At 37.0% G+C, this 26,891-nt stretch overlaps 2 protein-coding genes and 1 long non-coding RNA gene across 4 annotated transcripts in view; 2 read left to right on the forward strand and 1 right to left on the reverse strand.

Annotated features, from left to right (window-relative positions):
• DSC1 (desmocollin 1) overlaps window positions 1-26,891 on the forward strand; it is a 352,925-nt gene that overhangs the window by 21,175 nt on the left and 304,859 nt on the right. The gene's annotated exons all lie outside the window — the stretch shown is intronic.
• Window positions 1-26,891, reverse strand: part of DSG3 (desmoglein 3) — a 32,880-nt gene that overhangs the window by 2,896 nt on the left and 3,093 nt on the right. The window contains exons 2-15 of the mRNA XM_058692435.1: window positions 18,981-19,016; window positions 18,332-18,460; window positions 17,313-17,468; window positions 16,708-16,852; window positions 15,884-16,050; window positions 14,875-15,003; window positions 14,386-14,571; window positions 10,881-11,152; window positions 10,128-10,267; window positions 8,480-8,704; window positions 6,638-6,895; window positions 2,419-2,558; window positions 1,838-1,901; window positions 213-460 (exon numbers count right to left, since the gene is read on the reverse strand). Coding sequence (XP_058548418.1) covers window positions 213-460; window positions 1,838-1,901; window positions 2,419-2,558; window positions 6,638-6,895; window positions 8,480-8,704; window positions 10,128-10,267; window positions 10,881-11,152; window positions 14,386-14,571; window positions 14,875-15,003; window positions 15,884-16,050; window positions 16,708-16,852; window positions 17,313-17,468; window positions 18,332-18,460; window positions 18,981-19,016 — 2,295 coding nt within the window. The remainder of the gene's footprint in view (window positions 1-212; window positions 461-1,837; window positions 1,902-2,418; window positions 2,559-6,637; window positions 6,896-8,479; window positions 8,705-10,127; window positions 10,268-10,880; window positions 11,153-14,385; window positions 14,572-14,874; window positions 15,004-15,883; window positions 16,051-16,707; window positions 16,853-17,312; window positions 17,469-18,331; window positions 18,461-18,980; window positions 19,017-26,891) is intronic.
• Window positions 3,573-4,361, forward strand: LOC131490239 (uncharacterized). Its single transcript, XR_009250999.1, has 2 exons — window positions 3,573-3,992; window positions 4,248-4,361. It is a non-coding gene; the product is annotated as an uncharacterized LOC131490239 (long non-coding RNA).

Below are 26,891 nucleotides of genomic sequence, written 5' to 3' on the forward strand. Positions count from 1 at the left end.
TACCATTTTTCCTTTTGACTAGTAGCCCCATCGTGGCAGCCACCTTACATCATCTGTATTATTTTGGCAAAGAACCCTATTTTTTTCTTACATTTTAACAAGCTGTAAATAAAATAACAACAACAAAAATGAATTGCAAAACTGAAGTATAGTCAAGTGAAAAGACATCTAATGTAAAGATAACAAAGCCACAGAGTGTTCGACCCAATTACCTGAGAAAAATAGGAGTCCAGGAAATTCATGCTTACTGCTCCTTCCCCATAGTCCTTATTGGTTCCTCCAGTGGAATGCCTTGTTCTCATCGTTCCAGACTGTCCTGCAGAACCAATGCCAAGTCCGGTGCCTGTGCCGAATCCTGCAGCGGCCCCAGATCCTGTAGCTGCTCCAAGCTTGGTGCTCAGTTCCATTCCCGAAGCTCCTTCCACCACTGTCCCTCCAGCATATGTATTCATACAAACTTCTAAAAACGGGAGAAAATTCTGTAGCATCTTATGCTGTAATTTTTTAAATTGTTTTTTGATATCCCTGAACAGATGCCAAGTAAAGCAAATAAGTATGTAAGTGGGAGAAATTACAATTAAATGACTAGAGGTGGTCAGAACATCCTACGGTCTGATATGTGAGAGTAACAGAGGAGATGAGGCTGTAACAGAGGACCTTAGCAGATGAAATAGCTCTGCAAACATAGCAATTGAAAAATATACACAAGAAATAGGTTTTCAGTGACAAAAGCCAGAAATAATAAAGTAAAAACAGAATATTCAGCACATAGCCATGGAAAGCTTCTAAGGCAATGCTTATTTGTTTTCAGGAAAAAAAGAAATTGAAATTAAGCTGTCATATTGCTGTAGTATGGAAACTAAAGAGGGAACATGCATAATATAATCAAGCAAATTAGCAGGCACTAATTTAGTGTCTTGGAGCCTAAAGAAAATTTAACGAGTTATGACTATTCTATTACCTTTACATTACACTTTCATGGAAAATTATATTTTTTCTAGAGAATTCTGAATATAGTTTTTGCTATGTAAATAAATCGGGAGAAGCAGGTGAGGATCTGGGGTAGCTGATAAAGGCAGACATTTTGGGTGAGCTCATGCAGACTTTGCAGGCTAGATATTTAAAAACAATCTGTTGCTATGTGTGGAATTAAGAAAAAAATTTAATATTAGGCATTAGTTCTTGTTCCCCCAGTGTATGCCTTAGTTGTGGCATTGAGATAATATGAATAAAATGGTTATTTGGTAAGCCAAAGCAATAAATAATTTCACCTATGTCACAACATAAACGATCTTGTCCCATTATGCTTGAATATGAAACTGTTACTTGAACTCAAATCAGGGTATTGTTAGTTCTGGGGAAGGAAGAAGGGCAACAATATAGAAGATGTGCACATGTGAGGTTTAACTGCAAATATTACCAATGTTAAGAATAGTCAGAGTTGAGTGGTAGGTACACAGTATTTGCTATATTTTCCTTTACATTTTCTACATGTGAACTCTTTCCTAATTAAAAAAAAATAGTAATTCACTGAGAGCTATACTTCAGTTTATCAGAGTTTGGAAAATATATAACAAATCTTCAGATATTAAAAATGGCGGCATCACTGGACAATGAACTTCAACGAACCTACTGAAACCTGAGCTAGGTCATGGAATTGACTGATATACTAATAGTAAATCTTTTCATTGAAACCCATTGTTCACTGGTAACATCTCCCCAGCATGTGTACATATGTGCAAATTATTAAGAAAATGATTTAGAACACTTATTATTTTTCAGTATTTCTTATTTAATCCAATATTGCCTTAAAAATATCCATTTGTTGTTCACTTACCAGAATTTTCCATGAAATCGGCTCCATTGGCAGTTATAGGCGGCACACGAATATTTGTGATTTCCTGCAAACCAAAATAAATATATTTAAATGTCCCAAAAATAAATATATTTAAAAATGAACCAAATTTCATGGCAATATGGGTGAAATGGGCTGTTTGCGAAAGATGACTTTACAAGAAGCCCAAATTATTGCAGGACTAACCATTTTTATGATGTAACATCTGAAGAGCTATGATCCTAAAAGGTCCATTTATTTCAACATTGACTCACAGAGGTCTTTAAAGATCGAGGAGTGTCTTATTTTTATACCCCGCTACTGTTTTTCCTATCTGAATATAAATCTGATTTTGCTCTATGTGATTGAAATAAATGTTTTAATATTTTTTTAATGTTTATTTATTTTGAGAGAGAGAGAGAAAGGGTGCATTTGTGACCAGGGGAGGGGCAGACAGAGAGGCGAGGGAAAATTCCAAGCAGGGCTCAATCCCATGAGATCAAGACCTGAGCCAAAATCAATAGTCGGACCAACCGACTGAGCCAAACAGGTGCCCTGAAATGTTTTAGAAACTGGGTCCTCACCTTGTCTTCAGGTTGAGCTCCTTCGATTCCCCACTGATGAATTGTTCCTTCGGAACCATCAGGAACTGGGATAAATCCTCCTGCCACTCCCCCCATAGAACCCATCCCGCAGTCACAGATCAGCAGCAGAAGAGGGGCCACTGGTTATAAAGGAAAACAAAATATCGCAACATTTGAGTCATTTGGAAACAATTTGATGTGACAGTTGTCTGAAAAGTTACAAAGAAAATACAATATTTTCAGTACTCATGGAACATCTAATAGAAAGAAAAATTAGTTTCTACAAAATAAAGTGTAAGCATCCTAAAATTTCATATAATTATGAAACCGAAGGAGATAGATCATTCTTGTGATATGTGTATTTTCTTAAAATAGGGATTGTTTGATGAATGGTAAAAGTGGTTGTTCAATTCCTCAATCCTTTTCTGTAGTAGATATATATTTTTATTGCATTTATTTGTATATGCTGAGCTATGTATATTATGTCAGGTGAATACACACCTGATTGGTCAGGATTTTGGGCAGGTGGGCGGGGTAACATTCCTGTAATCAGGACTCTACAGATCTCCTAGTAAACAGCAATTAACCGGCAAACTCCCTCCACAAGTAGAATGATGAGCTAATACCAATGCATTCTTTTTTTTTTTTAATTTTTTTTTCAACGTTTTTTATTTATTTTTGGGACAGAGAGAGACAGAGCATGAACGGGGGAGGGGCAGAGAGAGAGGGAGACACAGAATCGGAAACAGGCTCCAGGCTCCGAGCCATCAGCCCAGAGCCTGACGCGGGGCTCGAACTCACGGACCGCGAGATCGTGACCTGGCTGAAGTCGGACGCTTAACCGACTGCGCCACCCAGGCGCCCCACCAATGCATTCTTAATTGTGATTTAAGAATCTCTAGCTTGGAGGGGCCTTCCAGTCAGGGTAATTTTCATTCTTTCTGTGCATATCTGTCACATCTCAGCAATAAAGATTAACATCATTCTCATGCTAATGGACCAAGAGAAAAATGTACTCTTTCTTGAAAAGAAGCCCTGGAAAGCTAGGTAGTCAGTGACCCCACCCTCACGTCTGGCCTGTCAAGTCTTCTTGAATCCTCACGTTTGAATTCTGTCCATTTAGAGGTGGTTTAGTGAGGGGTTTAAGAGTCAGACTTGCAGGGTTTGTATTTTGGCTCCAACCCTCACCAGCTAGATACGTTATATCATCTTTTCTCATTTCTATGGGTTCATCCAGAGAATGGGAGAATGCATTTTATCTATATCATAGCTTATCGTGAGGATCAAATAAGTTAGTAGTATAAGAAAGGGTAGTGAGTGCTATGAGGATTTGCTGGTATTGTTTGGATGGGTTACATCAGTTATGCAAATTAGGTCAGTCCTGTATATTAGCTCTGTACAAAATGAAAAAAGGCAAAGTATATAAATAAAATAGGTTGGGCATAATTGATGTATTTTCTTAAGGTCTAATATAATGTTCATGTAAATGATACTACTACAGGCTTTTTTAAATTGCCATTCTCAATTTCATGACTGTTAGTGTGCGGGATTGAGTCCTGTGAGTTGACAAATTAGTTTTATTTTTTTTTTTATTTTTTAAAAAAAAAACCTTTTTTTTAAAAATGTTTATTTATTTTTGAGACAGAGAGAGACAGAGCATGAATGGGGGAGGGTCAGAGAGAGAGGGAGACACAGAATCGGAAACAGGCTCCAGGCTCTGAGCCGTCAGCACAGAGCCCGACGCGGGGCTCGAACTCACAGACCGTGAGATCATGAGCTGAAGTTGGACGCTTAACCGACTGAGCCACCCAGGTGCCCCGACAAATTAGTTTTTAAGGTGATGAAGGTACATCTGTACGCTGAGCATTTTTAGGTGGGCATGAATAATCTTTTAGTGATCTTGCTTGTCACTGTATCTGCAACATATATCTGGTTTTTATATATGTATCCAGAAAAAGTTTTCCAAAGTGTTGAGTGCATTTCTACGGTCTGAAAAATGTGTGTTCTGTCCTGCGCAAAAATCAAAACATGGCGTTTTTTCAAATGGTAGCAACACAGGAAGCAAATATAACACTGAGAATATAACACAGTGTGTCTTCTCTGATTGCCATCTGGAGCCGCAATCCCAAATGTACAATGGCCTGCCTCTATGATTTATCCACACCCTTAAAGTCAGCATTTCAAAATTAAGCTCATCAGTGCCACCCTATGTATCTGTGCCTCATCTAATATTTCCAGTTTCATTGAGTGATTTAAGTGACAAGTGAATTCAGTGGTTCAGCTGGGTTTCTTATCCATTCTTCATATTCATCAGTCTCCAAATCTCCACGTAATGGAGATTACGTGTAAATCTCCATTACACATATAACAAATATAATTGTTATATTGTAAATATAACAATGCCTCACACATTTACCCTTTCTTTTCCAGTCTCATATCACAGCTCTGAATCTGGCTTCGATCATCTCCTTGAAAGTATCACAATAACCTCCTAACTGTAATTTCATTTCTAATTTAGCGCACACACCACTGCCCGTGTTATCTTTCCAAAACACAAATACAAACATGCTAGGTTTTTATTCAGACACGTTCAGCAGCTCTTTTTTCTCATAACTTAAGGAACAAACACCGTAACAGGTGTATGTAAGCCCTTTCAAATTGGTGCCAGTGCATTCTCCAGGTTCAGCTCCTTTACTGTCCACAGTTTCCCCATTTGTTAGCCTCCCAACATGTGAGTCCTAAAACAGGAGAAGCATTTTCTGGCTTTTGCCCAGTGCTGTTGCCCTTTGGAAACACTTTCCCCTCTTTTTGTACTTATACCTGACTCATTTTTCGAGCCACAATTTGATGATTCTCCTATTCTGTGAAGCCCCAGTAATAGCCCTTGGTAGTAAATTCTTCGATAGCTGTATCATGGTATAGTTTCTTCCATACACTGAGACACACATACATCTGTGAACTACGTGAAAACCAGAATCAGGTTCCCTTTTTCAGCTGGGTGCTTGTCAAGACTCACATAGATGCACTTGAAAAATTTGGTTTTGAAATCGAGTAATATGATATTGAAAAACTGAAAGGTACGTCAGTTTCAGCTGTTAAATGACATGGTGCGTGATAACTGCAAAATAGGAAACACTTCTGAGGAAGGAGGAAGGAGAATATACGTGTGTTGGACGACTCTGGAGGTCACACCACAGTTGTAAATATAACAACTTACTATTTTTTTTAATAAGAAGAGATATGAACAAATACAGCAAACATTAATATCTATTAAGTCCGAATGATGGCTATGTGTGTGACTGTCATGTAATTTTCTGTACTTCTTTGTGGTTTGAAAGTATTTCACAGATTTTTAAAAAGTTTAAGTGAAGGGGTTGGAGTAGACTTGATTATCACGCACAGTCATTTTATTCTAAAAGCCTATGGTTCTGTAATAAATTTGGGAAGGGATTGTGAATTTTTCAAAGGTTTTTCTTATATAAGAGTTTGCCATGAAGTTCTTTTACATAGAGACCTATTACATTCAAAATATTTCGTTCACAAGATTTTGATTTAAATGCAGCTTTTTAGAAACCTGACCACTAAATAAAATAAATTTTGCTTTTATTGAAAAACAAAACATGTGTAGTTTCCCCACATGTGTTCAATAAACTTAATCTTATTAAGTAAAAGCCGTTAAGAGGGTGAGTATATGGGTGGTAAGCTATTTTCAGGAAGTGCTGGATTAAGCAATAATTTTTCAGGGCCCCTGATGTATTAAAGTTCATTATAGAGTTCAAACCTCTATATTCTCTATGTTTTTCCTTAGATTTATTTGGCCAGGGTTCTCCTTCTATTTTAAAATCTCATGAGATTTTAATATGGAGAAGACATTTTAGAAAGTAGTGCATTGTGGATAAAGGCGTTATTTTGATTATGAACATTACTGGCAGTGTGTGGAAAGTTCATGCTTTAATTTTTTCTTGTTGATTCTCTTGCACTGTTTTCTAAATGTCTAACATGTATGACATGCTTTGTTGTATTATGAATATAGATTGTTGGCAAATGACACGTTAACTTTAAATATCTCAGATTCTTCCTGAAAATGCCACTTTCCTCTATCTTTGCCTAGAATGCAGTTAAGGAATGGCTCTACGTTGCAAATGTGGCATCCTGTGCAGCATGCCTCCGCAGAGACTGATTCCTCATCCAAAACAGAATTTAACTTTGGCATACTCACATAGCAACAGCAGAAGACCAAGGAAGATCAGGCCAATGGCTGCAGGTCCCAGCCTCCATGATGAGCCTCCACCTATGCGTTCAGGGTCTTTGTGCCCGTTAGAATTTCCACAGGTGTCCCTGTTGTCACACTGACAGACTTGTAGAGTCAGGCTCTCTGGTGTCTCACACTGTCTGTCCTGACTGTCGGTAACTGTGAGCGAGATGGTGTACGTTCCAGGAGACACCTGCTGCTGGGCGTTAAGGAGGGCGGAAGTAGCTGCAGACAAATATCGTACAAATCAACAGCAGGACAAGGTGTCTTTTGCCCTTCAAACTACCTATTTTTGCTAACAGAACCAGGGGTGCCTTAAACATCATGGTCACAAATAGTGAGACTGACAGTAAGGTGAGATTTGAAGGGGTTCAGTTGGGTAAAGCAGGCTGCACTTCCTCCTTGTCCTTCTTTCTGCCTGTTATTGTCACTCATGAAGACCCAGTCCTACCCTGATATTTCCCTTGAAAGATGATGGGAGGCAGGTATCGTGTTGACACGAAGCCCCCCTCTCCTGTGATGTAACCACTCTCCTGTATGTCTGCACCAACCCCCTGAACTCTGGTGTGTGGCCCTTGGAACGTATGCCTTCCCCCTGAGTTCATGTTTTTATGCCTGACTTATCAAGACTGAGTTTCTGCTTTGGCTTCCACTACGTCAGCTGTTCCTGATAGTTTGCATCCCCTGTGCCCAAACGCTGGTTGTTGTATGGGATTCTCTGAAGTGACAGCCTGTTGCCTGTCTGTCTCGTGAATATTGATCACCCTCCATTCTCCATTGCTGTGTTGTCCCTTTCTAAGTGGGCTCCAGCAGCAGCTCTTGCAAGCTGCAGAGTTGTGTCAACTGGATCACTCTCAATCCTACCCTGCCCTTTGGTACTGTGCCCGAGCCACCCAGTCCACACTGTTGCCTTGTGCAGCCTCACCCAAGCAGGTGTGCCTAGTGCTGGCTCTCCTCTGTCTCTGATGTTTTGTGTGTGGCCTTTTTATTGGCCACGTGCCATGTGCCAGTAAACCCGTTTGGACCCAAATTCTACACGCGTAATTTGGAGCTCGAGACTTCTACCAAGATCAGTAAGGCCCTCGGAAAGAAGGCCGTGGAGAACAAGATCCCAATTGCTGATACTTATGGCTAGGGCGCGATAGAGCACATTCATGGAAGGGGGCAAGACTGGTTCAGAAAAGAGCTGGGGAAACATGAGAAGATACTTATTAAGTCCAATGGCTATTTCTACGAGACTGCTAGAAAATATAGGTAATGTAAGTTTAGCATGATAAAAGTTAGGAGAAATGGAAGGATGGATTAACTCTTTCTCACTGGCTAATGGGCTAATGGGAATTTCAGTCCATCATGCTCTCAAAATTCCTGACCAGTGACAGACTAAGTAGCACCGCCAATGAGCCTCAACAGGCAACTCGTCTAGTGCTTCATGTCTGTTCACAATCTGCCCTGTTAGGAAAAGTTTATATATTTAGAAATTTAAACAGCTCTGCAATAAAATAGATGCCTGACTCTCTTCTTTTTATGGTGTGCTGTGGAGGTAGAAATAAAACATTAAAAGCATGAAAATGTAAAACAGACTGCACCCGAAAAACAGAAAATGATAAATGGCGCTAACATTGTATCGTATCATTCCTTTTCTCTTCTGAAGAGAGAAGAAATTCATGAGACTAGGACCACATCTTCATTGCAAATAATTTTTTCAATTATTCTGGGAAAAGACTTGCTCCCAAATGAGCTCTTTTATCCATCTGGAAATAGAAAGCAGCAGCAACTTTCATTTATGGAAGCAAGTTTCCTATTACTCACCATTGAGTGTTGTGATACTCCATACAACTGGCAATTTTAGAGGCTGCTCCTCCAGGGAAAATGTGTAGGGGCCAGTATATTTATTGTCTAGAGCTCTAGCTGAGACAACCACAGAAGGCCGTGAACTACAAATTGTTGTCTTTTCAAGGACGATTGTTGGACAGTTTTCATTAAAACTGGGTACTTCAACATATACGGTGCCTGTAGACGTTTTACCTGTGTTTTCTGTAAGAATAACATTTTAGAGTTAAAGGAATATACAGAATAAGATGTACCCAAGAAAATCTTTTACTTTTTTTTAATGTTTATTTATTTTTGAAGAGAGAGAGAGAGACAGACAGACAGAGTGCAAGTGGGGAAGGGCAGAGAGAGAGGGAGACACGGAATCCGAAAGCAGGGTTCAGGCTCTCAGCCATCAGCACAGAACCTGATGCGGGACTTAAACTCATGAACCGTGAGATCATGACCTGAGCCAAAGTCGGATGCTTAACCGAGTGACCCAGGAGCCCCGAGAAAACCTTTCAAATGTCTCTTGCATGCAGCCACTTTAATATGTCTTCTCATGAGAAATTGTGTTTGTTATTCTTACAAGTAAAAAGATGTCATTTAATTTCCACATCTTGTAAAAAGCAAATTTAAATTTGTCAACTTAGCTGGTGACTGTAATTAGTAGCATTGGCTATTAAGTTAACATGCTTGAAACCAAGACCTCTGAGGTGATGCATTCACTGATTACCAATAAAATCAACATAGAAACAATAGTTTTCTTCAATTTCTCCATGCCAGTGCATGGACCTGGCACTAGGTGAAAGATTTTTGCTTCTAAACCTTGATCCAAAGTATTTGAAATAAACAATGATTTATTTTTATCATCCAAGATATAGAAGTTAATTGAAGAAAAAACTTTCAATGTTGACAATCTCAAATTTGCCAGTGGTGGGATTATATGAATAATTTCTGTTGTTTCCTGTGTAGCTTTTTGCTGTTTTTCCAGGTGATATGATTTTTGGTGTTTATTCTTGTTTTATTTTCCTGTGTTTGCTTATTGCCTGGGCATCAGTTTCTTTATACTTGATGGAACACAAACACTCAGTGAATACTATTTTTAAGACATCCGAGAAGATTTTATTGTTCAGTGATATAGTCACATGAGGTCTCTGTCAGTAGCTTCCTTTATAAGTAACTCAAAAAGGCATCTCACATTCAAGCTGAGCTTTCCTGTCAGGCATTATGTATCAGTCTTTATCCATCCTCTAAACACCAGAAATTCCTGGAGGCCTAAAGATTCTGCCTCAACACAGCAAACCAGAGGGACTGAACACAGAATTCACGGGTACTACAAACTCCATTGAGAAAGTGGAATGCTCAGTTTTTTGGATTCAGCTGCCTCAGATTTGAGACCCAAAGGCCCGAAGATAATTAACTGTATTTAGTGGTGAGCTAATATGTTAAGTAATCATAATCATCTATTCATAAAGAAATGCCAATTGGAGTAACATTTCTCTAAAAGTGATTGAAATATATATTTTTTAATTTTTATTTTTTAAGTAATCTCAACACCCAACGTGGGGTTCGAACTCACAATCCCAAGGTCAAGAATCACATGCTCTATGGAGCCAGATGCCCCATTTTGAAATATTATTCTTACCATCTATGGCCAGAACCTCAGCTGTGATTGTCTTGTTAACTATGAAAGTAGAATCCCGATCGATGTTTTTGACAAATTTGATTTGAGCAGTTTTTGGATCAATGAATAGCAAACCACCATCATTACGTCCCATGATGTACCTGTTTTATGATAGAAAAGATGATAGTTTTCTTTCAAGTATGGAATGTTTACCTATTTAATGAAAATGACTCATTTTATATTTAATATATTTATATTTAATTTAAGACATTGAAAGATACTTTTAGAAATGGCAGCAGAAAATCGGCATATTAGCATGGACAAGCAGTATTTCATAATCCTTAAGTATTAGCCTGGTTTTTCAGTTTTCTACACTGTGCAATAAAATAATTGTGTCCTTGCTCTTACAATAACTACTCTGCATGGTGTTCTTATATTGGGTCATGAATGTTTTGTAGGTGCTGTGTACCAAGGTCTTCTGGTGAACTTCTACTCTTTTTAAAGACTCAACTGAAAGTTTCTGCGAAATTTTTTCCCGATTTCTCTTGACAGGCTAAGACATTCTCTTAGTTTCCACTTTAACTTACGCTCATGTTATCTTTACTCATAGCGTAGTATGTTCCGTGATTTGGCTACATGTCTCTTCTTGAGTTACCCAGTTGTTTGAGTTGGCACTTTGTATCTCTGTATTCTTGGCATATAATGTTGGGGTGTTATTTTGTAGTAGCTTGTAAATGAAAACGACATCAAGGAATAATATAAAAACAGTCTTACTTGACGTATGAGGCAGCTTTTCTGGTGTCTTCATCCATGGCTTGATATGTTCCCAGGACATAATTGACCAATTTTTTAGTACTTATGCCTTTCTGCACAGTAAATGTCTTGGAAGCGGGATGGAACATAATTCCTTCTTTCACATTCAACACTTTAATCATGACTGGGGTTGACTGGACTCGATACTGAGAGATTACTGATTGGTGAAATTCAGCTTTGTTTTTGACAGCAATACCAAGTTGCACATTTTGTAGTTGCTCATAATCTAGAGCCTGGAGTAAAAAATAGAAGGGAAGATGTATCACAGAAATACAATCTGGCAAAACCAGAAGAGGAAAAGAGAACTTTATGTTACATGCTATGAGTGGCTGTTTTTATTTCTCCATAGCAAGACAATTTCAGAAATCATTGTAATGTTGAGATAGAGAAATCATTAAAATTTTTAACTTATAAGACTTCAGCTTCTTAACCGATGCTTACAAAACAGGGTACGTCTTTGTAGACTACTAAAACATCATTATAGCTCCTTTAGGCTCTGTGGTGCGATGGAAAGAATCCCAAATTTGCTATAGTAGCATGGTTTGAATCCTGGTTCTGTGGCCTAATAGCTGTGTGACTCATAGCAGAATATTTAATTTCTCTGATTCTCAAATTGTCACTTCTGAAAAAACCCCCAAATCTTACCTCATCAGATTGTTGTGAGGACTTCACAAATTTTGTCCCCAAACGCATTCCTAAAAATGGCAGTTATAGCCATTCAGAGAATAGCTATTGGATTCGTGTGCAATAGCGTCTTTCCTGATTTAAAAATTTCTAGGTGGCAAAGGCGGACCATCATAATAAACTTGGTTGGCCAATATGCATCTGAAAAGCAGTGGGTGGGTGGCCCACCAACTCTTTGTAGAACCATTTTCAGATGGTCTCGCATGATAACTATTTGTTTGACCGTCTTATTGATGTGGCCCAAATCAAGGACTGAGGAATCCCAGGAAAGCTTCTTCCATTCACTAATACATTTTTTTGAGTGTGATGAGATAAGGAAATGTTCATTGGGGATACATTTGTATATTACTGAAAATAATTAAGGGCAGAGTTCTGGATTTGAGTTTTAAGTCTGTAATGAGTAGTTTTGTGAGCTCAAGCATTCCCCAAGGGAGTGGAGGAGAATGTATAAACAGGTAATTATAATACAAGGGGAAAATAACAAGAGAAATTATAGAATCTATGCGCAAAAGTGAGTGAATACTTCTACTTGGGACAGTTAGGAATCCTGAGATGTTTCAAGTGAGCTGAGTGCTGAAGGATGAGGAGGATTTTTTCAGGCAGAGGTGAAGCGTTTTCAAATGCCCAGAGTTACAGAAAGTGACAGGGAGCTGGCTGCAGGTGGTGAGAGGCCTTATATATAACTCTGAGGAGGCTGAAGGTCATCTTGAAGGCCAGCAGCTGGTCATCAATCCTGGCTGCGATTAGAGTTCTCTGAGGAGTGTTTAAGACCCTCCTTTGCCTGGGCTTCCCTACAGACTAACAGAACCCATAGTTCCTACATTGCCATGGCTGAAGAAGAGTTGCAGGTGATTCAAGTGAGCACTAAGAGTTGAGGGTTGGGGCACCTGGGTGGCCCAGTTGGTTAAGCGACTGACTCTTGATTTCAGTATAGGTCATGATCTCACAGTTGTGGGGTTAAGCCCCACATTGGGCTCTGCACTGAATGCAGAGCCTGGTTGGGATTCTCTCTCTCCCTGTGTCTCTCTGCGCCTCTCTCACTCATGCACAGCATGTTCGCTCGCTCTCTCTCTCAAAACGAATAAAGAAACTTAAAAAAAAAAAAAAAGAATTGAGGACCACTTTCACAGCCAATGGAGAACAAGGAACGATTTTGAAGAACAGAATGATCCAAATTGGTTTTAAGAAAAGCATGTTAGTAGACCGGTGGCAGGAGGAGGATGAAGGAGGCATAAAGGACATCAGTCAGGAGGGATTATAGACATCTAGGGGTAAGGAGGCAAGGCCAGGTAGAGCACAGGCCAGCAGAAGGAAGATCAGGGCCAGACTTTAAGGACAATTTCCAGGGCAGAATTGGAGGACTGGCTGTTTGTTGTGAGGAAAGATATGGCCCAGGCTTCTAGTGTGGAAACTAGACGACACTGATACAGGAGAGAGAATACCTCATTTTAAGGGATTGCTGGGGGTTTATAATACACCCTTGCAAGTGAGGATATCCTCAGCCCTCTCTCTGAAAAGCAGAGTAACAGGAGCTGCTTCCACAGCTTCCAGAAATCAGGCATTCCCGCAATGTTATGCCCTTGTTAAGGGCATATTATGGGTCTGACACTCTACTGGACTCAAGGAAATAAAGAAAGAAGGACGGTCCCAGATAGTCCGGTGTCCTGTGCCAAAGAAGTTCTTCAAATAGTGGTTATTTATTTTTTTTTTTTTAATTTATTTTTGGGACAGAGAGAGACAGAGCATGAACGGGGGAGGGGCAGAGAGAGAGGGAGACACAGAATCGGAAACAGGCTCCAGGCTCCGAGCCATCAGCCCAGAGCCTGACGCGGGGCTCGAACTCACAGACCGCGAGATCGTGACCTGGCTGAAGTCGGACGCTTAACCGACTGCGCCACCCAGGCGCCCCTATTTTTTCTAGTCTATATAGTGTCCAGGCAGAAATACCCTTACCCTTACATTATTCCAGATTGGATTCTCTGTGTGGGGCAGGGGGAGTGTCTGTTATAGCTAAGCATGTTAAATGGAAGGTTTACTCAATTATTATTTTTTATCTTGCAGATTTAATTATACAGTCCCATTTTCCAAAAAGTTGTTGTTTTTCCCCTCTTATGACTGTAACTAATCCACTTAACACAAATTGATAAATTCACAAGCCACAATACCATGTATTCTTATCTTTTCCTAACTTTAATTGTAGAGAGTAAATGGATTAAGTCAATAAATGTGTTTTACATTCTGGTGCTTAAAGCAGGCACACCTATGAATATATGTATATTAGTGTGTGCTTACTATAGAAACTATGATAGCTTGGAAAGAAATAAATCAACATGTTTTAAAAAAGCTGTCCTGAGGCACCTGGGTGACTCAGTTGGTTAAGCTTCTGACTCTTGGTTTTGGCTCAGGTCATAATCTCATGGTTTGTGAGTTCAAGCCCCATGTCGGCTCTGCACTGACAGCATGGAGCCTACTTGGGATTCTCTCTGTCTCCTCCTTCTCCTCTCTCTCTCTCTCTCTCTCTCTCTCCTCCCTTTTCCATTCTCTCTCTCTCTTTTTCTCTCTCAAAATAAATAAACTTAAAAAATACAGTAAAAAGAAAGCTGTCCTTAGGTATTGGGGCTATGTTTGTGTCTTTAAAAAATTCTCTCTACTTTTATGTGTTTTCTTCATTTTCTGTAAAGAAGAGGTTTATTATTAATAAGTGAATAAAGTTTATTTGTAGAAATGATAGAGTTTGGGCTAATATGGAATATTTTTACCACTGAAGAGAAATAGAACTTACCTTAACCACCTTCAGGATACCTTCATTGGTTCTGGGATCAGTTTGTATTTCAAACCAATTCCCTTCATTTCCAGAGGTAAAGAAATACACTGCAAGCCAATTATCTGTGAATTCTTCATCCCAATCTGTAACTTGAAATCTAATCAACTCAGAACTTAAAGTATTTTCCTCAATCTGTACTGAATACTAAAAAGGAGAGAAGCAGAATTTTGAGTTATTGTCAGGTTTTATCTAAAGAGAGTATATTTATTCTGAATAGCATATATCATTAATTCTGAAATTATGTATTGCCCCTTGCTTGTTACTAAATTCTTATATTTTACAAAAGCTTCTTTTTTAAGAAAAATGCAGACAGCGTAAATAGAAGCCAGCAAGCAGGCAAATACTGAATTAGGATGGCAATATATTGTATAAATACAATGGGATGGTAGTATTGTAGTATAAAATTACGAAAAAATCATAAATTATTCTTCAAGAGGCAAGGTGTACCTGAGATTCTCTGAACATTGGGAAATTATCATTGACATCTTTTACTTTAATACTACATTCACATTGAGTTGAAAGTCCTTCTCCGTCTTTGTCTGCACCACTCACAACAAGATGATAGCTGCTAACTTGCTAAATTTGGAGAAAAATAAAAAAAACATAATTAATCTCCAGCACCAAGAATACAAATAACACCTACCTGCTTCCTATGAGGGTGAAAATATTCAAGTTCATAGTTTATTCTCGAGAAGGATCACATGAGCTGTTCATTGTCCATCATAGAGGAGGCATGTGGGGCTCTGGATGGTTGGGTAAGTTTTTATGGGGCTAAAACAGGTTTTCATTTTTGTGAGCTTCTTAGGGCAAGAAAGTACACAGTTGGAGCAAGATTGGGCATTGAAGATGGTGGGATGCTTATTTGAGGGAAGTTCGCTTATAGAGCTTTCCTATTGGTCTATTCAGAGAATCATTTGCATAAAAGTAATAGAAAGTCTGACAGGGTATTGTGTGGTGATAAATATGGTGGTGGTGGTGGTGATGGTAGTTATGGTGGTATGACGATGGGGAAGAGAAGAAGGGGATTCCTTAGTGTTCTGGAAGCAGGGGCAAAATTAAAACTATTCAGTAGTAAAAGTGTAACATCAGAGAAAGCTTTATACCAGAAAGAAATTTCTTCCTTCATCTGAGAAATTTCATTTTCCTGCACCATATAAGGAATAAGTCACAGTTCAGTTTTTGTCCCTGGATGCTTTGATGCCTTCTTTTACTCTCCACTTTACCTCTCACTGGGATGCTGATACTTGCTTATTTAGGGTACAATTGATTCTACAGGTCTTAGGAACACATCTCACCCCGCTAGAATCACACTGGAATGCAAACAGTTTCCCTAGATTGCCTAGTTGAGTATGGAGAACTTCTTTTTCTTTCTCCTTAGGTAAAATGGGGTCACCTCTCTTGGATTTCTTACAATCAAATCCTTTATTCTTTAATAATCCCAAGTGCCTTGCTTTACCTCTCGATCAAGAGAATTGGTTAAAGTACGGACTTCGCCAGTGTGTCTGCTTAGGAGGAACATGGGTGTGCCTGCAGGTTCCTGAGAGACAATTTTGAAGGCAATTTTAGAGTTCAGGTGGTTTGGCTCATCTGCGTCTGTGGCATTTAGTATCATCACCAGCGAGTCTAGGAATACAGAAGTAGTTCACTGAAGAATATTTAAAGACTGACATTCTGTTCACATTAAATATTCAACACCATTTCAAATTGACCTTTGTTTTTAAAAATCTTGTCTATCGATATACTCAAAAACGAATTACATGTCTTTTTCAAGATCTCTTACTGTCTCAATCAGGTAGAACTGTGCTGCCTTCTGTAAAAATCCTCTCATTGGCCTTACGCCTTGGCTGTGTTGGAGTTGAGACTATTTTCTGTCTTTATTTCTTCCCTTCATGGATGGCATTATCATTCTTTCCTTTTCTCAAATTATCCAAGTAATTGTGTGTCTCTGTCCTTTATAATCTAAAAAAGTCCAGGTGATGCAGCCAGGCTACCTAAAACCACCCTTTTAGCTTTATGACTACTGCCAAGTACTCATGTGACTTAAATATATAGAATAAGATACTATTGACTTGATAACAGGACTACAACCTAGAAATACAATGGCAGTGGATAAAGTACAAAATATTACAAAGGAAGACCCAGGTTATTTTGATGAATTTTTCTGCACAACTACTGGTGAAACTAAGACAATAAATTAGCTTCTAAAAGTGATATACTATAGTGATCCTTGTTTTTTAAAGTAAAAAAGATTAGAAGTGGTATGTATTATAAAAGACTTACTTGAAGCACTGTTTTCTTCAATTTCACCCATGAATGTACTTTGTGAAAATACTGGAGGATTGTCATTGACATCTAAAATTTTAACTGTTAATATAAGTGGTTTCTCTACGTCTTGTCCTAGGGCATTCAGAGCGTGACAGGTGATCTAGAAAAAGGAGGGAAAAGTGACTCATTACTCTACAAACTCAGTTTGCATACTATTAAAACTTGTAGAAACAAGGCCTCTACTGGCATGTACAGACCTTTTGTGCAAAGAAGAAAAATATTTCCCCAACAAGTAGACAAAGTAAGAAAAGGTGGCCACCTTGGGCAGGCCAGTTAGGCAAGCTGCTCCTTCTTCCACTCTGGTCCTGTCCCATGGCAAGGTGAACTACTTTGCTGGATGCATGTTGGATTTCAGTGCCTACTCACGCACCCTCCTGGCATATTCCTTCAGGGGCACAACCATAAATGGAGGCTCTTCATAGAGGGCCTAACATTGTGATTTGTTGGTGAATTGATTCATGTGCTGATCTCTCTTCTAAATTAACCAGTAGAAGAGTATTACATTCTAAAGCCACCAGGCACAAATGTGAGGGTGCCTAATATTGAGGACACAAACTTACCTGGAAGCTTGGAGTTTCCTCGCGATCAACTATGGCCGTTATGTTAATTTCTCCAGTGTTTTTGTCAACAACAAAGATTCCAAAAGGAGGTTGATCAATTCCCATTCCAGAAATTCGGTAGGTTATTTTCTGGGTTGCTTGGAAATCTGAAGTAATCTGTAGCCCAAAATACCCAAAAATGTTAATGTGATCATTCACCAGACCTTTGCCTTCCCCTTTTCTCCACCATCATAGTCTAAAGTCATCTGTTTATTTTATTCACTCTTTCTGACACTGCGATGGTTACTTTTTGCCTTGATAAATACTGGAAATGTGAAATAATTCAAATTGTTGCTTCTGTTGACCAGCACGGACCAATATATGTTAATCATTTTGGCTTTACAATGTTTGTTCAGGTTGTGGCCACCACGGTGATGTTAAAAGCCTGGAAGTCATGGATACTTAATATTGACAAGACTACTTCTGAATGTTCCCTTTCTTAATAGATAATATTAAAACAAAGACATTTATTTTAGTTTAAATAGGAGGAGCTGGATAGAAAAAGAGGAAAGGGATTATACAGTGTTAAAAATAAGTATTAAATTGCTTAATATTATTATTTTATTTTTTATTATAATTTTTAATCTTTTTAAAATGGAAAGTTTCAAAAATATAATGAACCTGATATTTCTCATCACCCAGTTTTGGTAATTATGAATACATGGACTCCCAAGAATTTTTCTCATTGTCTTATCCATATATTCTCTTGCCATTTGCTACAGTCCAGATCTAAATAAGGCTTATTCACTGAAATTGGTCCACATGTTTCTTAGTTATTTTTTATTACCCTAGAAGCCATAGTTCCTTCAACTTTCTCTATATTATTGTTATTGTATTTTTTTGGGCTGAAGCTATCAGGTTATTTTTTCTGTAGACTCCCCAATCTGCATTTTGATAAATGCAGTTGCCATCTCATTTTAATTTATATCTATTACATGTATTCTAAAAACTCACTTTGTCCCCCTGCTGATATGACTTACTTTGGCAATTGGGTTTCTTTTCGAGTTGTCTTCTCTTTCTCTGCAGGGTTTGGCAAATTTCACCCATTCACGTTTATATCTCCTTTTGCCTTGTAACGCAGTCTCATCTTCTCCATGTTGACCTTTTGTCTTACATGAAAAGGCATCCCATTTTATTATGCGCATTGTTGGAAAGTTTTGCTTTGAGTATTAATTATTAACACCTAAGTTGGAGTCTCCTATGTTTCATGGTATCTTGGACTGTCAAATGTCTAATTTGCTTGACCTCACATTTTGTCAAGCAAAGAAGAAACATTTAATAACTAAAACAATTACAGAACCATATGATTTTTAATATTAAGATTTAATCATTTTTTATCTTTCCTTTAAATATTCCATAATATCTCACTGCTCTGGGCACCTAGGACTTGTTTAATAAAACTCTGTTGGTTTGTTTAAAATAAGAAAGCATGCATGAGATAAAAGTACAATAATGACATTTATACCTTGTTGGTATTTAAAATTGGGTTAGTTTCAATTTTATTTTCACAATTAAATTATTTAACAGTTTAAAAAGTAAATAAATACTTATTTTTCTCAAGTACAATTTTCATTTTTTAAACTAAACTATTATTTTATTTTAACTACAAAAAACTTTTTCATACTTTACCTCTATTCGCAATTCTCCGTGAACCAATAGGAGCACCTGTAGGCATTTAAATAAAGTCAAATTAAATGTGAATTCTTCAAGTAAGTAATTGCATAAGATAATCTTATTCATGTTGTGATTTGTTTTTGTTTCAAAAGAAGTAGATTTGGAGAAGCAGTATTCAAAGGGTAAAGTGCTCCCAGGAAAAAGAAAATACTCGAGATAGAAACAAGTTCTTCCAGTTTTTTAATCTGACTACACAATTTTAAGGAAATACAGAAGAACCTATGGAACTGTACAGAACTCTGACAAACAGCCAGTTGTAGCAACCTGACATTGCTTACCTGGCTGTTCTGTACTTTCCAGGAACTGGGGGAAATACTGCTTTGGCAAACAGTGGCAAGCATCATTGTGATAAACTATTAGCTGGCTGCACTTACAGGGTAAGGTATTTTCTCAGTTGTACATGGGTGGAGAGGATGGGCTAGAACTAGTAAGGTTTAGAGAGTGGATGGGGATACAAAAGACGGGGATATACTTTGTAAAAGATGGGGATACACTATTCCCATCACAAGGACTCTTTACTGTGGGACACAGTTCTGCTTATCTCTGCCCTGTTACTTCAACTTAAATGTTGAACTTAATTTTTGTACTGATATGAAAAAATCAGATGACGATAGAATGACGTCAGGCAGGCTAGGGTCTTTACATTTTCAAGAACGTATGAAAACCTCATTTGTGTTTTGTTCTATCTTATTTTCTACCCGGAATGAATTTTTAAAAAATGTGAGTATAGTTGATGTGCAATGTTGTATTAGTTTCAGGTGTGCGACTTAGCGATTTGACAAGTTTATACATTATGCTGTGTTCACCACAAGTGTAGCTACCACCTGTACTGTTACATTGCTTTTACAACATCACTGACTATTCCTTATGCTGTGCCTTTTATTCCTGTGACTTATTCATTCCATACCTGGAAGCCTGTATCTCCCACTTCCCTTCATTCATTTTGCTCAACCCCCACCATTCTCCTCTCTGGCAATTATCAGTTTGTTCTCTGTATTGACAGCTCCGATTCTGCTTTTTGTTTGTTTATTCCTTTCTCTTTTTGATTCTGCTTATGAGTGGAATCATATGGTATTGGGCTTTCTCAGTCTGACTTGTTTCACTTAGCATAATACTCTCTAGGTCCATCCATGTTGTCTCAGATGACATGATCCCGTGTTTTTATGGCTGCATGGTATTCCACTACATCTTCCTTCTCCATTCGTCTATTGATGGACACTTAGGTTGCTTCCATATTACGGCTGTTATAAATGATGATGAAATAAACATAGGGATGCATATATCTTTGTGACTTAGTGTTTTTGTTTTCTTTTGGTAAATACCTAATAGTGGAGTTATTGGATCACATGATAATTCTATTTTTAATTTTTTGAGGAACATCCATACTGTTTTCCATAGAGGCTGTACCAATTTCAGTTCCCAGCAATACTGTACAAAGGTTTTGTTCCCCACATCCTTGCCAAAACTTTTTATTTCTTGTCACTTTAATTTTAACTATTCTCACTGGTGTAAAGTGACATCTCCCCTTTACCCACTTTAATATTACTAATCCTTTAAGATCAATTCAAGTTCCAACAACCTCCATGAAACTGTCCTTACTGATGTCTTGTTTCTGAGTTTTTTCAACACATATTTTGTACCATGCAGTTTAATCCATAAGGATTTGCCATGATTTACTATTTCTTATTGTTTTGGGTGCATTATGATGTTGAGCCAAGAGAATTGTAAACTTTCCAATGCTCCTATGTTTATTTTTTTCTCACAATTGTTATAATACCTTTCCCTCAGCAGATATTTAACAAGCATTTGCTGACCCGCTGATTATCTTATGTGAGAAGAATCTGGTAGGGAAAATATTGTGAAAAATAAGTAAGAAGAAAAAGAATTAGAGTAATATTAGTAGTTAAGGTTTATTATGGATTTTGTGTCAGTTGCTATTTATAGATCTTTATTATCTCACTTAATTCTTAGAGTAGCCATCTGATGGAGACACTATTCTTATAGTCTATCTTATGGATGAAGAAATGGAGACAGGAGACAATGAGTACTCACCTCCCCCAACAGCCCTGGCAGAGTCAGGATATGAGCCTCTGCAGCTTGACTCTGAAGTGTGTAGATCATCACTACACTAGATTTTAACCAAACTTGGCATAAATAAATAGAAAAACTGGTGGTGGAAAGAAAGTTATAGGATAGTCAATTTAGATTTCTTCTTGGTAGAGGCTGAGGTTACTCCTGAAACAATGTAGATTTATTGTATTGTTGATTTTGGAAAGTTATAATAAAGAGGCAGGTTGAACTCTGAACCAAAGAAGTAACCATATCAGACATAGGATGCCAGGACCCTTCCATTCTAAAAATTTCACTGAAATCCTTATTTGAAAGGGTATGCAAGTTGTTGTGAAAAAGGACTATTACATATGGCTATAATAGGCCTCAAAATGATTTTACAGTTTTGCTTCTTTTTCTGAAACACTATCATGAGTTACTTGGGAGAGGGGACCCAATTACTGTCGTAATTGCCCTAATTTCTCAGCTCATTAAGACGACTCAGCCACATGTGAGGGGAGGGTTGGGCCAGGCACACTTCCCTTTACAGGAAAACTGGAAAGAGTCATCCAGAAAATATGAATCATGTTTGCACTAGCCTCATAGAGAATGATTCTTCTAATAGACATTAAGGCATAATTTCTGTTTTCCTGGGAAGCAAAGGAAGTACAAACCAAAAACAATGGAGAATGAACATTGCAGACAGTTGTTTCTTATTTGTTCAATCTTTTCACTGAATCAGAGCCTTTAGAAGTTATTTACTCAAACCTTCACTCTTTCTCATTCTCTTATTGAAAGTCAGACCACCAAGAATGTTCTCTAATTTTAGGGAATTTTGTGAAATCTGATAGTATTTGTGCTTTTAGGAATATGAGGTAGTTAGTAAAAACCACTTCTGAATATTGTAATGTTTCTTAAATATTTAGAAATATAATCATAGCCTTATATTACTTAGAATAGTGCTTTATTTTAGATAATTAATATGCATATTAGTTACTTAGTTGTTTTAGTTACTTCAGTATAACTATTTTGAGTATTTAATAAATATTTCAGTAGTTTTCTGACAATATAAATCAACTAAGCTGTCTTTTCTGGTGACTTTGATTGGAAAGACAAATGTGGAGAAAGCACTACTTACCTTGAGAATTCCTATACTTTTTTTTTTCCTTCCTCTGGTTTCCTGGTTATCTTGATGATTGTATTTTATTTTATTTTATTCTTTTTTATTTTATTATTTTATTTTGAGAGAGAGAAAGACTGTGTACATGATTGTGTGCGAGTGGGGAAGGGGCAGAGCGAGAGGGAGAGAAAGAATCCTAAGCAGGTTCTGGCTCTATCCCACAATGGTGAGATCCTGACCTGGGCAGAAATCAAGAGTCGGACACTTAACTGACTGAGCCACCCAGGCACCCTGATAATTTTAGTTATATGATTTTTAAAGCATTAATATGGCCTAAATACTTTGGTAGAGATAAAAACTAGAAATATTTTGCTGAAAGAAAATCAGATTATTAAATTAATAAAATAGCATATGGAATAAAGTAATTTAATATCCATATACCCTATTTGTTAATTAAATGTATATAATTAAATCATTAAGGTTCCTATTGAATATAATAGGTACACAATAAATATGTTTTGAGAATATGGGTGACTAGTTTTTAAAAAGGCATTTATAATAACAACTGTTATTTACTGAGTAGCCAAGAATTTGTTTAGAGTTACATCAAACTTTAGTGTGGGGAGGGATAGACTGTTAGACTGCGCATTGGATCCAGGGAGTTAGTGCTAGCTGACCTAGGGTAGCTCTCTCTCACCTCTAGAATGGGATAAGAGTGGATCACATCCACTCCCTTCTGGGAAATTTGTAAAGTGAATTAAGTGATTCAAAGAAATTATTGTAAGTTTTAGACATGAATTTTTACATTTATTAATTATGTTTGGAAAACAATATATAGGCTGATGATATTATTCTTGTAATTGGTTAGATACAATATACAATGATTATTAATGAGTTTAATCATAGAGGTCATTCAATACATGTTTGATTAATAAATTTCCTATAAATAAAAAATGAGTGATTTATCTTTTACGATATCTCATAGCATATATATGGGTATGTAGCCTCTCTATATACATATACATATATATATGTGTGTGTGTGTGTGTGTATATACAGACACACACTGTTTAAAATTAAAATTTAAAACTCCCAAAACATTCTAATAAACTTGGTATGTATCAGGACAAATTTCTTAATTGAACAAAAATGGTATATATTTAATATTTAGAAATTACTATTTAATTTTGAACAATTCAATTTTCAATAACTGATTAAAAGAGTAAACTTAATTAATTTAAAAAGTTAAGCTGTGTATCATGATAGAAATGCTAAGAAAAACATATACTAGATATTCTCAACAAATTGGATATTCTCAAATGCTTAATTTAAATACAGTTAAGTCTAGTAATATGAAATTGGACACCAGATCTTGAATCCCTGAATTAAAATCCTAGTCTCACCATTTACCAGTTGTATAACTTGGGAATATTACTCAATCTTTCAATTTCCTCATCTGTAAAATAGGGATAATAATTCTAGTTACCTTATAGGTTTGTTGTGAAGATTAAATGAATAGGTTGAAAGCACATAGATGAGTGCTAGCCCACAGGAAGTGCTTAAGAAGTGTTAATCACTTCAGTCACCAAACTTCAAAAAAAAAAAAAAGGTGTAAAGGATCCACTTTAGTATGAAGTGACCTTATATTATTCACATCAGGTCACATAAAAACTTTCTTGAGCATCAGAAAGAGTCAAGAACCAGTGTTCCACTGTACAATTGTGTAAATTGCTCCTTGCACAACTTCAGGGGGTACTGTTCACATTGTAGTTTACCTCCTGGAGTTGTGCAGTGTATAGCCTAGCCAACTGTGCAGAGGCCACGTAAGAAAAATGTGCATATTAGATGGATTCAATTATTCACAGTATAATTACAGATAGTAACCAATTGCCCATATAATTTTCTTATGATGAACTTTTCAAAACAAGCCCTTACCTTAGGCTATCAGATTGCCTCTCAACTGGAAAGGAAGAGCCAAAGGCTAGCAGATTTATGGGAAACCACATGGGGCATTAAGTGTTCTAGCTCCAAATGAAAACCAGTTTCAGGTATTAAGTAAGTGGGAGTGGTAATTGGTAGATGTAATTACATCTTTCCTGACATTTGCCCAAGTCAGGCAAGACTGGCCAGAATTGCTTGGCAAGGTTATTCTCATTTTAGAATCTTAACTTTTGGAGAGGTTCAGGAGGAAATTTATTTTCATATATTTATTAGCACTGGAAACTAGATTGTTTCATCAGTCAAGAGAAGGAAAGATACCTCAAAGATTTTCCTCCTGCTAAATACTTGGGCCGTTTACATTTTTCATGGGCTAGAACAAATAATCCTAAAATTTCTGTGGAAACACAAAAGCCCCCAAATAGCCAAAGTGATCTCGAGAAAGAAGAACAAAGCTAGAGGATCACACTCCCTGATTTAAAACTGTACTACAAAACTATAGTAATTAAAACAGTATGGTACTGGCATAAAAACAGATGCACAGATCAATCAAATGGAATAGAGCCCAGAAATAAACCCACACATATATGGTTCATTAATCTGTAATGAAGGAGGCAAAAATATATGATGTGGAAAAAAATAGTCTTTTTCATAAATGGTGTGGGGAAAATTGGACAGCTACCTGCAAAAGAATGAAACTGGACCATCAACTTATACCATATGCAAAAATAAATTCAAATGGATTAAAGACTTGAATGTAAGAACTGAAACCACAAAACTCCTGGAAGAAAACATAGGCAGCGGGCTCTTTGTTTTTGGTCTTAGCAATATTGTTTTGGAACAGTCTCCTCAGGCAAGGGCAACAAAAACAAGTGGGACTACATGAAACGAAAAAGCTTTTGCACAGTGAAGGACACCAATGAAATGAAAAGTCAGCTTACTGAATGGAAGAAGATATTTGCAAATCATGTATATGATAAGTTAATATCCCAAACTCACACACAAAAAACCTCTACAACTCACACAACTTAAGTATTTAAAAAAACTCAATTAAGAAACAGGCAGAACATTTGAGTAGATTTTTTTTTTCCAGAGAAGACCCTAGAGAGCCAACAGGCATGAAAAGATTCTCAGCCTCACTAGTCATCAGGGAAATGCATGCGATATTATATCACACCTCACACACATCAAATTGGCTATAATCAAAAAGACAAAAAATGACAAGTTTGCAAGGATATGGGGAAAAGGAAACCCTCATGTTTGTGGGAATGTAAATTGGTATGGCCACTGTGGAAGACAGTATGGACAGTTCTCACAAAGTTAAAAATAGAACTACTGTATGATCCAGTGATTCCATTTCTGGATATTTATCTAAATAAAATGAAAAAATCGGCTTGAAGAGATATGTGAACCCTTATATCCATCATAGCATTATTTACAATGGCCAAGATATAGAATCAACCTGAGTGTCCACCAATAGATGAATGGATAAAGAAGATGTGGGATAGATGATAGATGGATAGATATAATGGAATGTTACTCAGCCGTAAAAAGGAATGAAATCTTGCTATTTGCAACAACACAGATGGACCTAGAAGGCATTATGCTAAGAGAAATAAGTCAGGCAGACAAATGCTATGCAATTTCACTAATATGTGGAATCTAAGCAGCAAAACAAATGAACAAACAAAATAAAAAAGAAACAGACTTATAGATACAGAAAACAAACTGCTGGTTACCAGAGGGAGGACTGGTTGGAGAATGAGTGAAATAGGTGAAGGATATTAAGAGGTACAGACTTCCAGTTATAAAATGAGTAAGTCATGGGAATATAATGTACAACATAAGGAATATAATCAATGATATTGTAACAACTTTGTATGGTACCTAGACTCATCATGGGGATCATTTTGTAATGCACAAAATTACTGAATCATATGGGGTACACCTGAAGCTAATAGGATGTTGTGTGTCAATTAAACTTCAATAAAACATTTGGGCCATTTACTTACAATTCTTTTTCTAAAATTTTGCTTTTTGTTTGTTCTAGAGAAGAAAGTGGTTGAAGATAGTTCTGCTATATTTAGAACACATTTTAATGCAGAACTTGATATTTAAACTACTTTCTTTTTTTTCCAGAGCTAATACTACTAACTTCTTTAAAACTTTGTGCTTTAAAAATCTTTGGATTCCAAACACAGCTATTAATTTTGTAGTGAGTAAATTTTTATGTAATATAGTAGCATGAAATTAAACATCTTATTGTCCAGATGCTAATAGAAGTGTTATATGACAAACTGCGATGCAGATTTTGTGGACAGTGGTCTCCTTTGAAGACAGACATTATTTTTAAAAGGTTAAATCTCTGAAGATAAGTGTTTTTCAGTCACAGACTTTCCCCCAAAATGTTTATTTTGTATTGTGTGAAATGGATCCAATATGCACAGGAAACTGATAACTATTACATTTTTCTTTGACTACGGGCAGGCGTTCTCCATGCTTTTGCCTCTCAAGTAATTAATCTAGAAGACTGAACAGTTGAAATTTTGAGTCGTGCTCCCAGTTTGAAAATGCTGTTTTCTCCTACCCACTATTATACAAATTTAGGATATAGTTTGATAGGATCTTTCACTCAACAAAGGACTGTTTCTTGACTGATTAAAACTGGTGGTGGTGGTTACGTAAAATAGTAAGGTAGAATTTTAACAAGTTATCAAAAATCACCTGTATTATTAATGTAAACATTACAAGTGATCCGA

Source organism: Neofelis nebulosa, chromosome 11 (assembly GCF_028018385.1).
Source record: "Neofelis nebulosa isolate mNeoNeb1 chromosome 11, mNeoNeb1.pri, whole genome shotgun sequence".
Lineage (NCBI taxonomy): Eukaryota > Metazoa > Chordata > Mammalia > Carnivora > Felidae > Neofelis > Neofelis nebulosa.